Raw genomic sequence first — 12,825 nt, forward strand, 5'->3', positions numbered from 1 at the left:
TGTGTGTGTGGTTTATGTGTGAGGTGTGTGTGTGTGTGGTTTATGTGTGAGGCGTGTGTGTGTGTGGTTTATGTGTGAGGCGTGTGTGTGTGTGGTTTATGTGTGTGTGTGTGGTTTGTGTGTGAGGCGTGTTTGTGTGTGGTTTATGTGTGAGGCGTGTGTGTGTGTGAGGTTTATGTGTGAGGCATGTGTGTGTGGTTTATGTGTGAGGTGTGTGTGTGTGGTTTATGTGTGAGGTGTGTGTGTGTGGTTGGTTTATGTGTGTGGTTTATGTGTGTGTGTGGTTTGTGTGTGAGGCGTGTTTGTGTGTGGTTTATGTGTGAGGCGTGTGTGTGTGTGGTTTATGTGTGAGGCGTGTGTGTGTGTGGTTTATGTGTGTGTGTGTGGTTTGTGTGTGAGGCGTGTTTGTGTGTGGTTTATGTGTGAGGCGTGTGTGTGTGTGGTTTATGTGTGAGGCGTGTGTGTGTGTGGTTTATGTGTGAGGCGTGTGTGTGTGTGTGAGGTTTATGTGTGAGGCATGTGTGTGTGGTTTATGTGTGAGGCGTGTGTGTGTGTGGTTTATGTGTGAGGCGTGTGTGTGTGTGGTTTATGTGTGAGGCGTGTGTGTGTGTGGTTTATGTGTGAGGCGTGTGTGTGTGTGTGGTTTATGTGTGAGGCGTGTGTGTGTGTGTGGTTTATGTGTGAGGCGTGTGTGTGTGTGTGTGTGTGTGGTTTATGTGTGAGGCGTGTGTGTGTGTGGTTTATGTGAGAGGCGTGTGTGTGTGTGTGGTTTATGTGTGAGGTGTGTGTGTGTGGTTTATGTGTGAGGCGTGTGTGTGTGTGGTTTATGTGTGAGGCGTGTGTGTGTGGTTTATGTGTGAGGTGTGTGTGTGTGGTTTATGTGTGAGGTGTGTGTGTGGTTTATGTGTGAGGTGTGTGTGTGTGTGTGGTTTATGTGTGAGGTGTGTGTGTGTGGTTTATGTGTGAGGTGTGTGTGTGTGGTTTATGTGTGAGATATTTGTAGGATGTGTTCGTTTGTGTGTGTAGGTATATACACACTATCATTCAAAAGTTTGGGGTCACTTAGAAATGTCATTGTTTTTGAAAGAAAAGCAAATTTTTTTGTCCATTAAAATAGCATCAAATTGATCAGAAATATAGTGCAGACATTGTTAATGTTGTAAATGACTATTGTAGCTGGAAACGGCCCATTAGAGGCCCATTATCAGCAACCATCACTCCTGTGTTCCAATGGCACGTTCTGTTAGCTAATCCATGTTTATCATTTTAAAAGGCTAATTGATCATCAAAACCCTTTTGCAATTATGTTAGCACAGCTGAAAACTGTTGTACTAATTAAAGAAGCAATAAAACTGGCCTTTAGACTAGTTGAGTATCTGGAGCATCAACATTTGTGGGTTCGATTACAGGCCTACAACATGTGGAAAGCGCATGGCGACGGGGTACAGTGCTGGATTTGGCCACTGCATGTCTCTGAAGGCGCCGCAATTGCGTCATACAGACCCAAAGCCACAACAGAATCAGAAGAACAGTTTCTGAGAGTCAACAGCTTGCGTGATAGGCGGCTCACAGGACAACAGCTTCGAGCTGTTCTGTGAAGGAGTAGTACACAGCATTGTATGAGATCTCTAGTTTCTTGGCAATTTCGCATCATGGCATAACCTTCATTTCTCAGAACAAGAATAGGCTGACGAGTTTCAAAAGAAAGTATTTGTTTCTGGCCATTTTGAGCCTGTAATCAAACCGACAAATGCTGATGCTCCAGATACTCAACTAGTCTAAAGAAGGACAGTTTTATTGCTTCTTTAAATCAGCACAACAGTTTTCAGCTGTGCTAACATAATTGCAAAAGGGTTTTGATGATCAATTAGCCTTTTAAAATGAACTTGGATTAGCTAACACAACGTGCCTTTGGAACACAGGAGTGATGGTTGCTGATAATGGGCCTCTGAACGCCTATGTGGATATTCCATTAAAAATCAGCCATTTCCAACTACAATAGTCATTTATAACATTAACAATGTCTACATTGTATTTCTGATCAATTTGATGTCATTTTAATGTGCTTATCTTGCAAAAACAAGGACATTTCTAAACTTTTGAACGTTAGTGTATGTGTGTACAGTGTGTGAAGTATATGTACAGTGTGTGTCTTGCTGTCTACCTGCGCGTGCAGCAGCGTAGAGAGGCAGCCCCGTGATGACAGCAAACTCCTCCTGGTGGATGGCACAGTCCTCAGCGTCGGCATGGTAACCCTGCACCAACATTCTAACCACCTCCAGGTGACCCTGTTGGCACGCCGACACCAACATCCAGTTCAACAGATCTCTGTGGACACACGGACCTGAGAGAGACATGCAATCTGTTTATTATCTACTAACTATGATTACTACACTACTTCTGTACAGCACTTTGAGATATCAGCTGATGTACGAAGGGCTATATAAATAAATTTGATTTGATTTGATTTGATTACACACACACTCACAGGACAGGACAGCACAGACAAACCCACACACACAAATGCACCACGTCTCTCTCACACACACACACACACACACACACACACACACACACACACACACACACACACACACACACACACACACACACACACACACACACACACACACACACACACACACACACACACACACACACACACACACACACACACAAAACAATACATGCAATCTGTTACTATCTATTAACTACTACACACACACACACACACCATTGTCACCTGGTACTGAGTCGAGCAGCTCTCTGACCAGGCTGACATGTCCATAGTGTGCAGCCAGGATGGCGGGGTTTCCCTCCGATGGCTCCAGGGGCAGGGGCACATGGGCCTCATGGAGGAGGTAACTCACGCTCTCCTCATCACCATGCTGGGTGGCCACACACAGGAGACGCAGCTGAGGAAGGGACGGGAATAGGACAAGTTAGTATATTAGTAGATAGTCAAGTTTTGTTCAAGTCCACCTCTCCACCTCTACCATAGGCTCCACCTAGCTGATCTGTAGCCAACTCTTCATTCACTGTCATGCTGTACAGTTGGGAGCAGGGGGACATTTCATTTCAATCACAGTCAATCCAGGAACTACACTGCAATTCCAATTCTCTTCAATGTTTTTCAATTAGGAACATTTGGAATTGGAATTTGGTGTTGTTTCTGAATTGATTGGAATTGAACACTACCTTTAATGAAGTTTTGACACCAAGGGTTACTATGGTTTTGATAGCATTTAGTAACTTTTCCCACTCAATTCTGCAGCAAATTGGTGCTGTGACTTCGTTGCAGCAACAGCAAAATGTCATCTAGCGACAAATCAAGGAGCTAATAGCTATTCTCACTGAATATATGTTGGCAACAATATATGAGCATCAAAGTTGATGTAATGGCACCATCAGGTGGGCAATCAATGTACGACCAATAGATGAGCTAGCCACAACACCTCCAGTATGGAACCAGGCGACCAATAGATGAGCTAGCCACAACACCTCCAGTATGGAACCAGGCGACCAATAGATGAGCTAGCCACAACACATCCAGTATGGAACGAGTTGCACCTCCAGTATGGAACCAGGCGACCAATAGATGAGCTAGCCACAACACCTCCAGTATGGAACGAGGCGACCAATAGATGAGTTAGCCACAACATCCAGTATCCAGATGAGCTAGCCACAACACCTCCAGTATGGAACGAGGCGACCAATAGATGAGTTAGCCACAACACCTCCAGTATGGAACGAGGCGACCAATAGATGAGTTAGCCACAACACCTCCAGTATGGAACGAGGCGACCAATAGATGAGTTAGCAGTATGGAACCACAATAGATGAGTTAGCCACAACACCTCCAGTATGGAACCAGGCGACCAATAGATGAGCTAGCCACAACACCTCCAGTATGGAACCAGGCGACCAATAGATGAGCTAGCCACAACACATCCAGTATGGAACGAGGCGACCAATAGATGAGCTAGCCACAACACCTCCAGTATGGAACGAGGCGACCAATAGATGAGTTAGCCACAACACCTCCAGTATGGAACGAGGCGACCAATAGATGAGCTAGCCACAACACATCCAGTATGGAACGAGGCGACCAATAGATGAGCTAGCCACAACACATCCAGTATGGAACGAGGCGACCAATAGATGAGTTAGCCACAGCACATCCAGTATGGAACGAGGCGACCAATAGATGAGTTAGCCACAGCACATCCAGTATGGAACGAGGCTACCTCTACAACACCTGGATAAGGTGTTAGTGCTTGGCTGAAATAGAATTAGGGCTGTCCTCAATTAAAGAAAAAATATTGGTTGACCGAAAGTTGTTTGTTCTTTTGTTTGACCAATCGATTTGTCAAAATTTGAAGCCTGTATTTTTCCATTTATAGACACAACCTACGTGTTTTAATCAAATCAACTATATGTATTGAGCTTGTCTGATGCTTTAAGCTTACGGTTTGATGAAATAAGAAATGCCTCAAGAGGGCACCAGAGATCTAGATAACCAGAAGACCTTAACCTGACCCAACTATTCTTCTCCCGCTCCTGCTGGCTTTCGCAGATTATGCCGTTACTCTCCTGAAGTGGCCGGTAATAGGCTGCAGGAGGACTCGGCAACCTTTCTCATGTGGAATGCCGATTTATCTTACCATTTCTACCGATCTGCGTGCCAGTTATGTTTTTCATAAACACATTTTCGTGAAACAGTTTCATTTATTTTATAATATCTTCATATCTCAAAATTCTATCCACAAGAAAATGATAAACCTAAAAAGTAACTTCTATTGCCATTACCAACTATGTAAAAATAGCCTACATAAAGCCAAACAGTACCAGCACACAAAATGAGTACCATAACCTATTTCAGTCCAAGTCCAGCACTGATAAGACGTAATCAGGTAGGCCTATTTTATGACGTTTCCACTGGATCAGAGCATGACATTGTTCCCTTTCACGCTGAGTGGTTACCGAAAATACATTAAGGGACTATTGTAATTCACAATTAATATAAAAACAGACTTTGTTTGCTTGCTGTTTAAGGTGAAGTACTTTACTTTGAGAAGCTCCACAGGTCATTAGTGGTGGTGCATTAAGCCAATCAGAAATACTATCAGATCCCCAAATGGACACATGTATATACATTTGCGCACAGGCCAGGTAGCCTATAGGCCTACTTCTATGTATAATCAGGCCAGGTAGCCTATAGGCCTACTTCTATGTATAATCAGGCCAGGTAGCCTATAGGCCTACTTCTATGTATAATCAGGCCAGGTAGCCTATAGGCCTACTTCTATGTATAATCAGGCCAGGTAGCCTATAGGCCTACTTCTATGTATAATCAGGCCAGGTAGCCTATAGGCCTACTTCTATGTATAATCAGGCCAGGTAGCCTATAGGCCTACTTCTATGTATAATCAGGCCAGGTAGGCCTACTTCTATGTATAATCAGGCCAGGTAGCCTAGCCTATAGGCCTACTTCTATGTATAATCAGGCCAGGTAGCCTATAGGCCTACTTCTATGTATAATCAGGCCAGGTAGCCTATAGGCCTACTTCTATGTATAATCAGGCCAGGTCTACTTCTATGTATAATCAGGCCAGGTAGCCTATAGGCCTACTTCTATGTATAATCAGGCCAGGTAGCCTATAGGCCTACTTCTATGTATAATCAGGCCAGGTAGCCTATAGGCCTACTTCTATGTATAATCAGGCCAGGTAGCCTATAGGCCTACTTCTATGTATAAACATTAACAATGTCTACACTGTATTTCTGATAAATGTTATGTTATTTTAGTGGACATTTTTTTTGCTTTTCTCATACATGTTACTGCTTGACTAAAACAATCTCTGGCCGATCAACAACCTAATGACCAAACAATTGACCAGTCGACTAATAGAATACTGTGCTCACTGACTGTTGTTCTCTAGGACCAGAGTTGGACCTGGTCTCTGTTCTCATTCCACAGAAACCACAGACAGTTCCAATGCTGAACTTTGTGATTGTATTGTAGACAAGCACTGGATGTCAGGGTAACTGTTGATATATTGATATATATGAACTGTATCGACTAATGGAATACTTTTCTGTTCCTTTGGGCACCATGCACTCTGCACACTGTGGTGTTGCCCTACTTCTTACTTAAAGGCTTTTTATATATATATATATATATATGCCATTTAGCAGACGCTTTTATCCAAAGCGACTTACAGTCATGTGTGCATACATTCTACGTATGGGTGGTCCCGGGGATCGAACCCACAACCCTGGCGTTACAAGCGCCATGCTCTACCAACTGAGCTACAGAAGGCACGGAAAGCCCTGGAGAGAGTTGACAAGCTGCTTTCAAGCACACAGACCTCGTTCATCTATAATTCCTGGTTACCACTGGCTGACGTTGTGAGGAAGCCTAAAAGTAGCAGTATGAATCAAGCGTCGGGGTATTTTAGGGTACAAGAACAGAAGCCATGTAACTAAAAAAAACAGTTCTGCTTTTTCAATCTGACACAGAATTGTTTTATAGGCATGTATGAATTTAACATTATCTTAACATTATCTCCAGTCAACCTGTATTACCAGTTCTCAGGAACATGGCAGTAACTGGTCTCCACATCTCTAGTCAACCTGTATTACCAGTTCTCAGGAACATGGCAGTAACTGGGTCTCCACATCTCCAGTCAACCTGTATTACCAGTTCTCAGGAACATGGCAGTAACTGGGTCTCCACATCTCTAGTCAACCTGTATTACCAGTTCTCAGGAACATGGCAGTAACTGGGTCTCCACATCTCTAGTCAACCTGTATTACCAGTTCTCAGGAACATGGCAGTAACTGGGTCTCCACATCTCCAGTCAACCTGTATTACCAGTTCTCAGGAACATGGCAGTAACTGGGTCTCCACATCTCTAGTCAACCTGTATTACCAGTTCTCAGGAACATGGCAGTAACTGGGTCTCCACATCTCCAGTCAACCTGTATAACCAGTTCTCAGGAACATGGCAGTAACTGGGTCTCCACATCTCTAGTCAACCTGTATTACCAGTTCTCAGGAACATGGCAGTAACTGGGTCTCCACATCTCCAGTCAACCTGTATTACCAGTTCTCAGGAACATGGCAGTAACTGGGTCTCCACATCTCTAGTCAACCTGTATTACCAGTTCTCAGGAACATGGCAGTAACTGGGTCCACATCTCCAGTCAACCTGTATTACCAGTTCTCAGGAACATGGCAGTAACTGGGTCTCCACATCTCCAGTCAACCTGTATTACCAGTTCTCAGGAACATGGCAGTAACTGGGTCTCCACATCTCCAGTCAACCTGTATTACCAGTTCTCAGGAACATGGCAGTAACTGGGTCTCCACATCTCCAGTCAACCTGTATTACCAGTTCTCAGGAACATGGCAGTAACTGGGTCTCCACATCTCCAGTCAACCTGTATTACCAGTTCTCAGGAACATGGCAGTAACTGGGTCCACATCTCTAGTCAACCTGTATTACCAGTTCTCAGGAACATGGCAGTAACTGGGTCTCCACATCTCCAGTCAGTCACACCTCAGGAACATGGCAGTAACTGGGCTCCACATCTCCAGTCAACCTGAATAACCACAGGTTCTCATGGCAGTAACTGGGTCCACATCTCCAGTCAACCTGTAACCAGTTCTCAGGAACATGGCAGTAACTGGTCTCCACATCTCCAGTCAACCTGTATAACCATGTTCTCAGGAACATGGCAGTAACTGGGTCTCCACATCTCCAGTCAACCTGTATTACCAGTTCTCAGGAACATGGCAGTAACTGGGTCTCCACATCTCCAGTCAACCTGTATAACCAGTTCTCAGGAACATGGCAGTAACTGGGTCTCCACATCTCCAGTCAACCTGTATTACCAGTTCTCAGGAACATGGCAGTAACTGGGTCTCCATCTCCATCTCCTGTATTACCAGTTCTCAGGAACATCAGATAACTGGGTCTCCACATCTGTCAACCTGTATTACCAGTTCTCAGGAACATGGCAGTAACTGGGTCTCCACATCTCCAGTGAGATTACTGTATTGATCCCAGTTCCCACATGATCCATACAGTAATGAGATTACTGTCCCATAATGATCCATTACATAATGATCCATACAGTAACTGAGATTCCACATCTCCCAGTCAATGATCCATACAGTTCTCAGGAACATCCCAGTAACTGGGATCCACATCTCTAGTCCCTAATGATCCAGTTCTCAGGATTACATGTCCCATAATGTCTCCACATCTCAGTCAACCTGATTACTGTCCCAGTTCTCAGGAACATGGTAGAGAACTGTCCCATAATGATCCATACAGTCAACCTGAGATTACCTGTCCCATCAGGAACATGGCAGTAACTGGGTCTCCACATCTCCAGTCAACCTGATCCATACCAGTTCTCAGGAACATGTCCCAGTAACTGATCCACATCTCCAGTCAACCTGTATTACCAGTTCCAGGAATGATCCATACAGTAGAGATTACTGTCTCCATTATCTCCAGTAAACCTGTATTACCAGATCCATACATGAGATTACTGTCCCATAATGATCCAGTCAACCTGAGATTACCAGTTCTCAGGAACATGTCAGTAACAGAGGTAATAAAGAATCTGGAATCAGTCTTGAACTGGTTCTGTATTGAACCAGTTCTCAGGAACATGGAGGGGCAGGAGAGAGAAAGGCAGAACTAGGCCACATCTCCTGTCACTGTGTCTACCAGTTCTGGGAACACTCCAAAACAACAAGCGCAGTACACCCACTCTAGTCAACAAACATCTCATAACTAGAGTACCACTCAGATAACACACACTATTCACACAGTGACATGTAAACACCAGTTCTCAGGAACAGTGACATGTAACTGGGTCCACATCTCAGTCAACACTGTAAATACACAGTTCTCAGGAACAGTGACATGTAACAAATCAAATTAGATTTTAGTCACATACACCAGTGGTTAGCAAATGTTAACTGCGAGTGTCCACGAAATGCTTGTGCTTCTAGTTCCGACAATGCAGTAATAACCAACAAGTAATCTAGCTAACAATTCCAAAACTGTACCTTATACCAGTTCTCAGGAACATGGCATAAAGTGAATGAGTGATCTCCACATCTCCAGTCAGTACCTGTATTACCAGTTCTACATATGATCTCCATGAGTAGTAAACAAAGTGGTCTAGTTACATCTCTAGTCAACCTGTATTACCAGTTCTCAGGAACATGGCAGTAACTGGGTCTCCACATCTCCAGTCAACCTGTATGTAACCAGTTCTCAGGAACATTGGAAGTAACTAGTCTATATGTGCAGTCAACCTGTATTCGACCAGTTCTCAGGAACATGGCAGTACCCCCTCTGTTCCACATCTCCAGTCAACCTGTGCACCAGTTCTCAGGAACATGGCTTAACTGGGTCTCCACATCTCCAGTCAACCTGTGTTACCAGTTCTCAGGAAGCTTCTCCACATCTCCGTCAACCTGGTTACCAGTTCTCAGGAACAGACCCAGAACTGGGTCTCCCATCTCCAGTCGCCTGTATTCCCAGTTCTCAGGAACATGGGGAGAGTAACAGAGGTCTCAAGATCAGAAGTCAACCTGTATTAGGAGTTCTCAGGAACATGGCAGTAGACAGAAGAGAGGAGACAGAAGAGTACCAGACAGAAGTCAACCTGTATTACCAGTTCTCAGGAACATGAAGCAGTAACTGTCTCCACATCTCTAGTCAACCTGTATTACCAGTTCTCAGGAACATGGCAGTAACTGTCTCCACATCAGAAGAGTCAACCTGTATTACCAGTTCTCAGGAACATGAGACAGAACTGTCTCCACATCTCCAGTCAACCTGTATTACCAGTTCTCAGGAACATGGAGAAGGAACAGAGAAGAGAGGAGAAGACTCAGTGAAGACAGAAGAGTTACCAGACACAGAGAGGAGTCAACCTGAATTACCAGTTCTCAGAAAGAACATGGACAGTTCTCAGGAACTAACTGGGTCTCCACATCTCCAGTCAACCTGAGGAGAAGGAACAGTTCTCAGGAACATGAGAGGAGACAGAAGGAAGAAGGAACTAGTCAACCTGTATTACCAGTTCTCAGAACATGAGACAGAAAGAGGTCTCCACAGGACAGTCAAGAGGAGAAGACAGTTCTCAGGAACATGGCAGTAACAGTCTCCACATCTCCAGTCAAGAGAGGACCAGACAGAAGATGGCAGTAGACAGAAGAGTTGTATTCAGTAGGAGAAAAGTCTTGAGACAGAAGAGAAACAGAAGAGAGGAGACAGAAGAGAACTGTCCAGATAATAGGAGAAGACAGAAGAGAGGAGACAGAAGAGAGAAGACAGAAGAGAGGAGACATCTATTCCTGAGAAGGAGACAGCAGAAGAGAGGAGAAGACAGAAGAGAGGAGACAGAAGAGAGGAACAGACTGAACAGAGAAGGAAAGGAAGAGAGGGTTTGGACAGCATGGGTGTTTGGAACCTACCAGAAGAGAGGAGACAGAATGCAGAGCACACGCACACACAAGAGATGCATACAGTAATGAGATTACTGTCCCATAATGATCCATACAGAAGAGATTACTGTCCCATAATGATCCATACAGTAATGAGATTACTGTCCCATAATGATCCATACAGTAATGAGATTACTGTCCCATAATGATCCAGAAGTAATGAGATTACTGTCCCATAATGATCCATAAGACAGAATGAGATTACTGTCCCAATGATCCATACAGTAATGAGATTACTGTCCCATAATGATCCATAGAATTAGAGATTACTGTCCCATAATGATCCAGAACAGAGAGAGACAGAAGAGAAGAAGACAGAAGAGAGAGACTGAGATTACTGATGATCCATACAGAGAATGAGATTACTGTCAGAATAATGAGACAGAAGAGAGGAGACAGAAGAGAGGAGAGATATTGAACATACAGAAGAGAGGACTGTCCCATAAGACCAGAGATGAGAAGACAGAAGAATGGAGACATCCCATTATGATCCATAAAGTAATGAGATTACTGTCAGAAGAAGGAACATAGAAGAGAGGAGATTACTGATCTACGTAAATAAGTGACGTGTCAGTAGAGAGGTAGATAAAGAAACCTGGAAGGAGACTTGAACTGGTTCTGTATTGAAGGAGACATAGTGAGGAGGGAACAGAAGAGAGGCAGAAGACAGAAAGAGAAGACAGAAGACAGGTGACTGGAGGCTGGGATCCACTCCAAAGACAGAAGAAGGAGACAGAAGAGAGGAGACAGAAGAGAGGAGAAGGAACACAGAAGAGAGGAGAAGACAGAAGAGAGGAGACAGAAGATTCAGACACATAAAACACAGAAGAGAGGAGACAGAAGAGAGGTGACATGAACACAACAGAAGAGAGGACAAGACAGAAATAGGACACACACACAGTGACAGTAAATCAAAGACAAAGAGAGGAGACAGAAGAGAGGAGATAGGAACATGAGAAGAGCAAAGAAGCGAGAGGAGACAGAAAAGGAGACAGAAGAGAGGAGACAGAAGCAGTAGGAACCAAGAGAGAGAATCTAGAACAATTCCAAAACTACTACCTTATAGACAGAAGAAGGGATAAAGAAGAAGACAGAAAGATATACAGAAGAGTGATGAAGACAGAAGAGGAGACAGGCAAGAGACAGTAGATGGTATTGAGGAGACAGTATATAATATGAATGAGTATGTAAACAAAAGTTACAGTGGCATAGTGGATACAGGAACGAGAAAGAGTGACAGAAGAGAGAACCCATAGAAGAGTGATACATGTATTACAAAGATGCAGTAGATGAGGGAGACAGTACAATACATATGAGATTAATAATGTAGGGTATGTAAACATTAGATTAGGAGCAGAAGAGTGGAGACAGATATAGAGTGAAGACAGAAGAGTAGAGACAGACAGGAGGAGACAGTTCCAGGAGACTCTGAAGAGGAGACAGAAGAGTTCCACTCAGGACAGAGAAGAGAGGACTCAGGAGACTGTTCCACTCAGAAGACTGAAGACTCACCCCTCCAGAAGGAGGAGCTGCAAGACACTCCAGACAGCAGGCTTGCTGGACAGAAGAGAGGAGACTGAAGCTCTCCCCTTCTCCGAGAAGAGAGGAGACAGGATGTTCTCCAGGGTTGGAGACAGACCCAGAGAGGAGGCCAGAAGCTGAGGAGCAGAAGCCTTGGAGACATGTCCTCCAGAAGAGAGGAGACAGAAGAGAGAGACAGAAAAGACAGAAAGAGGAGACAGAAGAGAGGAGAAGACAGAAGAGAGGAGAGACAGAAGAGAGGAGACAAGAGAGGAGACAGAAGAGAAGAGACAGAAGAGAGAGAGACAGAAGAGAGGAGACAGAAGAGAGGAGACAGAAGAGAGAGAGGAACAGAAGAGAGGAGACAGAAGAGAGGGAGACAGAAGAGAGGAGACAGAAGAGAGGAGACAGAAGAGAGGAGACAGAAGAGAGGAGACAGAAGAGAGGAGACAGAAGAGGAGACAGAAGAGAGGAGACAGAAGAGAGGAGACAGAGAAGAGGAGAAGGAGACAGAAGAGAGGAGAAGACAGAAGAGAGGAGACAGAGGAGACAGAGAGGAGACAGAGAGGAGACAGAAGAGAGAGAAGACAGAAGAGAGGAGAAGACAGAAGAGAGGAGAAGACAGAAGAGAGAGAGACAGAAGAGAGGAGACAGAAGAGAGGAGACAGAAGAGAGGAGACAGAAGAGAGGAGACAGAAGAGAGGAGACAGAAGAGAGGAGAAGGAACAGAAGAGAGGAGAAGACAGAGAGAGGAGACAGAAGAG

At 44.4% G+C, this 12,825-nt stretch overlaps 1 protein-coding gene across 1 annotated transcript in view; it reads right to left on the reverse strand.

The window, feature by feature from the left end:
• LOC124035403 (leucine-rich repeat serine/threonine-protein kinase 1-like) overlaps positions 1-2,942 on the reverse strand; it is a gene marked incomplete at its 5' end in the record, with an annotated part of 48,618 nt that extends 45,676 nt beyond the window's left edge. Inside the window, 2 exons of the mRNA XM_046348854.1 lie at positions 2,165-2,344; positions 2,744-2,942. Of these exons, the coding sequence (XP_046204810.1) occupies positions 2,165-2,344; positions 2,744-2,942 (379 nt within the window). The remainder of the gene's footprint in view (positions 1-2,164; positions 2,345-2,743) is intronic.
• Between the last annotated feature and the right edge of the window lie 9,883 nt (positions 2,943-12,825).

This window comes from Oncorhynchus gorbuscha, linkage group LG05, assembly GCF_021184085.1.
Source record: "Oncorhynchus gorbuscha isolate QuinsamMale2020 ecotype Even-year linkage group LG05, OgorEven_v1.0, whole genome shotgun sequence".
NCBI classification, from domain to species: Eukaryota; Metazoa; Chordata; class Actinopteri; order Salmoniformes; family Salmonidae; genus Oncorhynchus; species Oncorhynchus gorbuscha.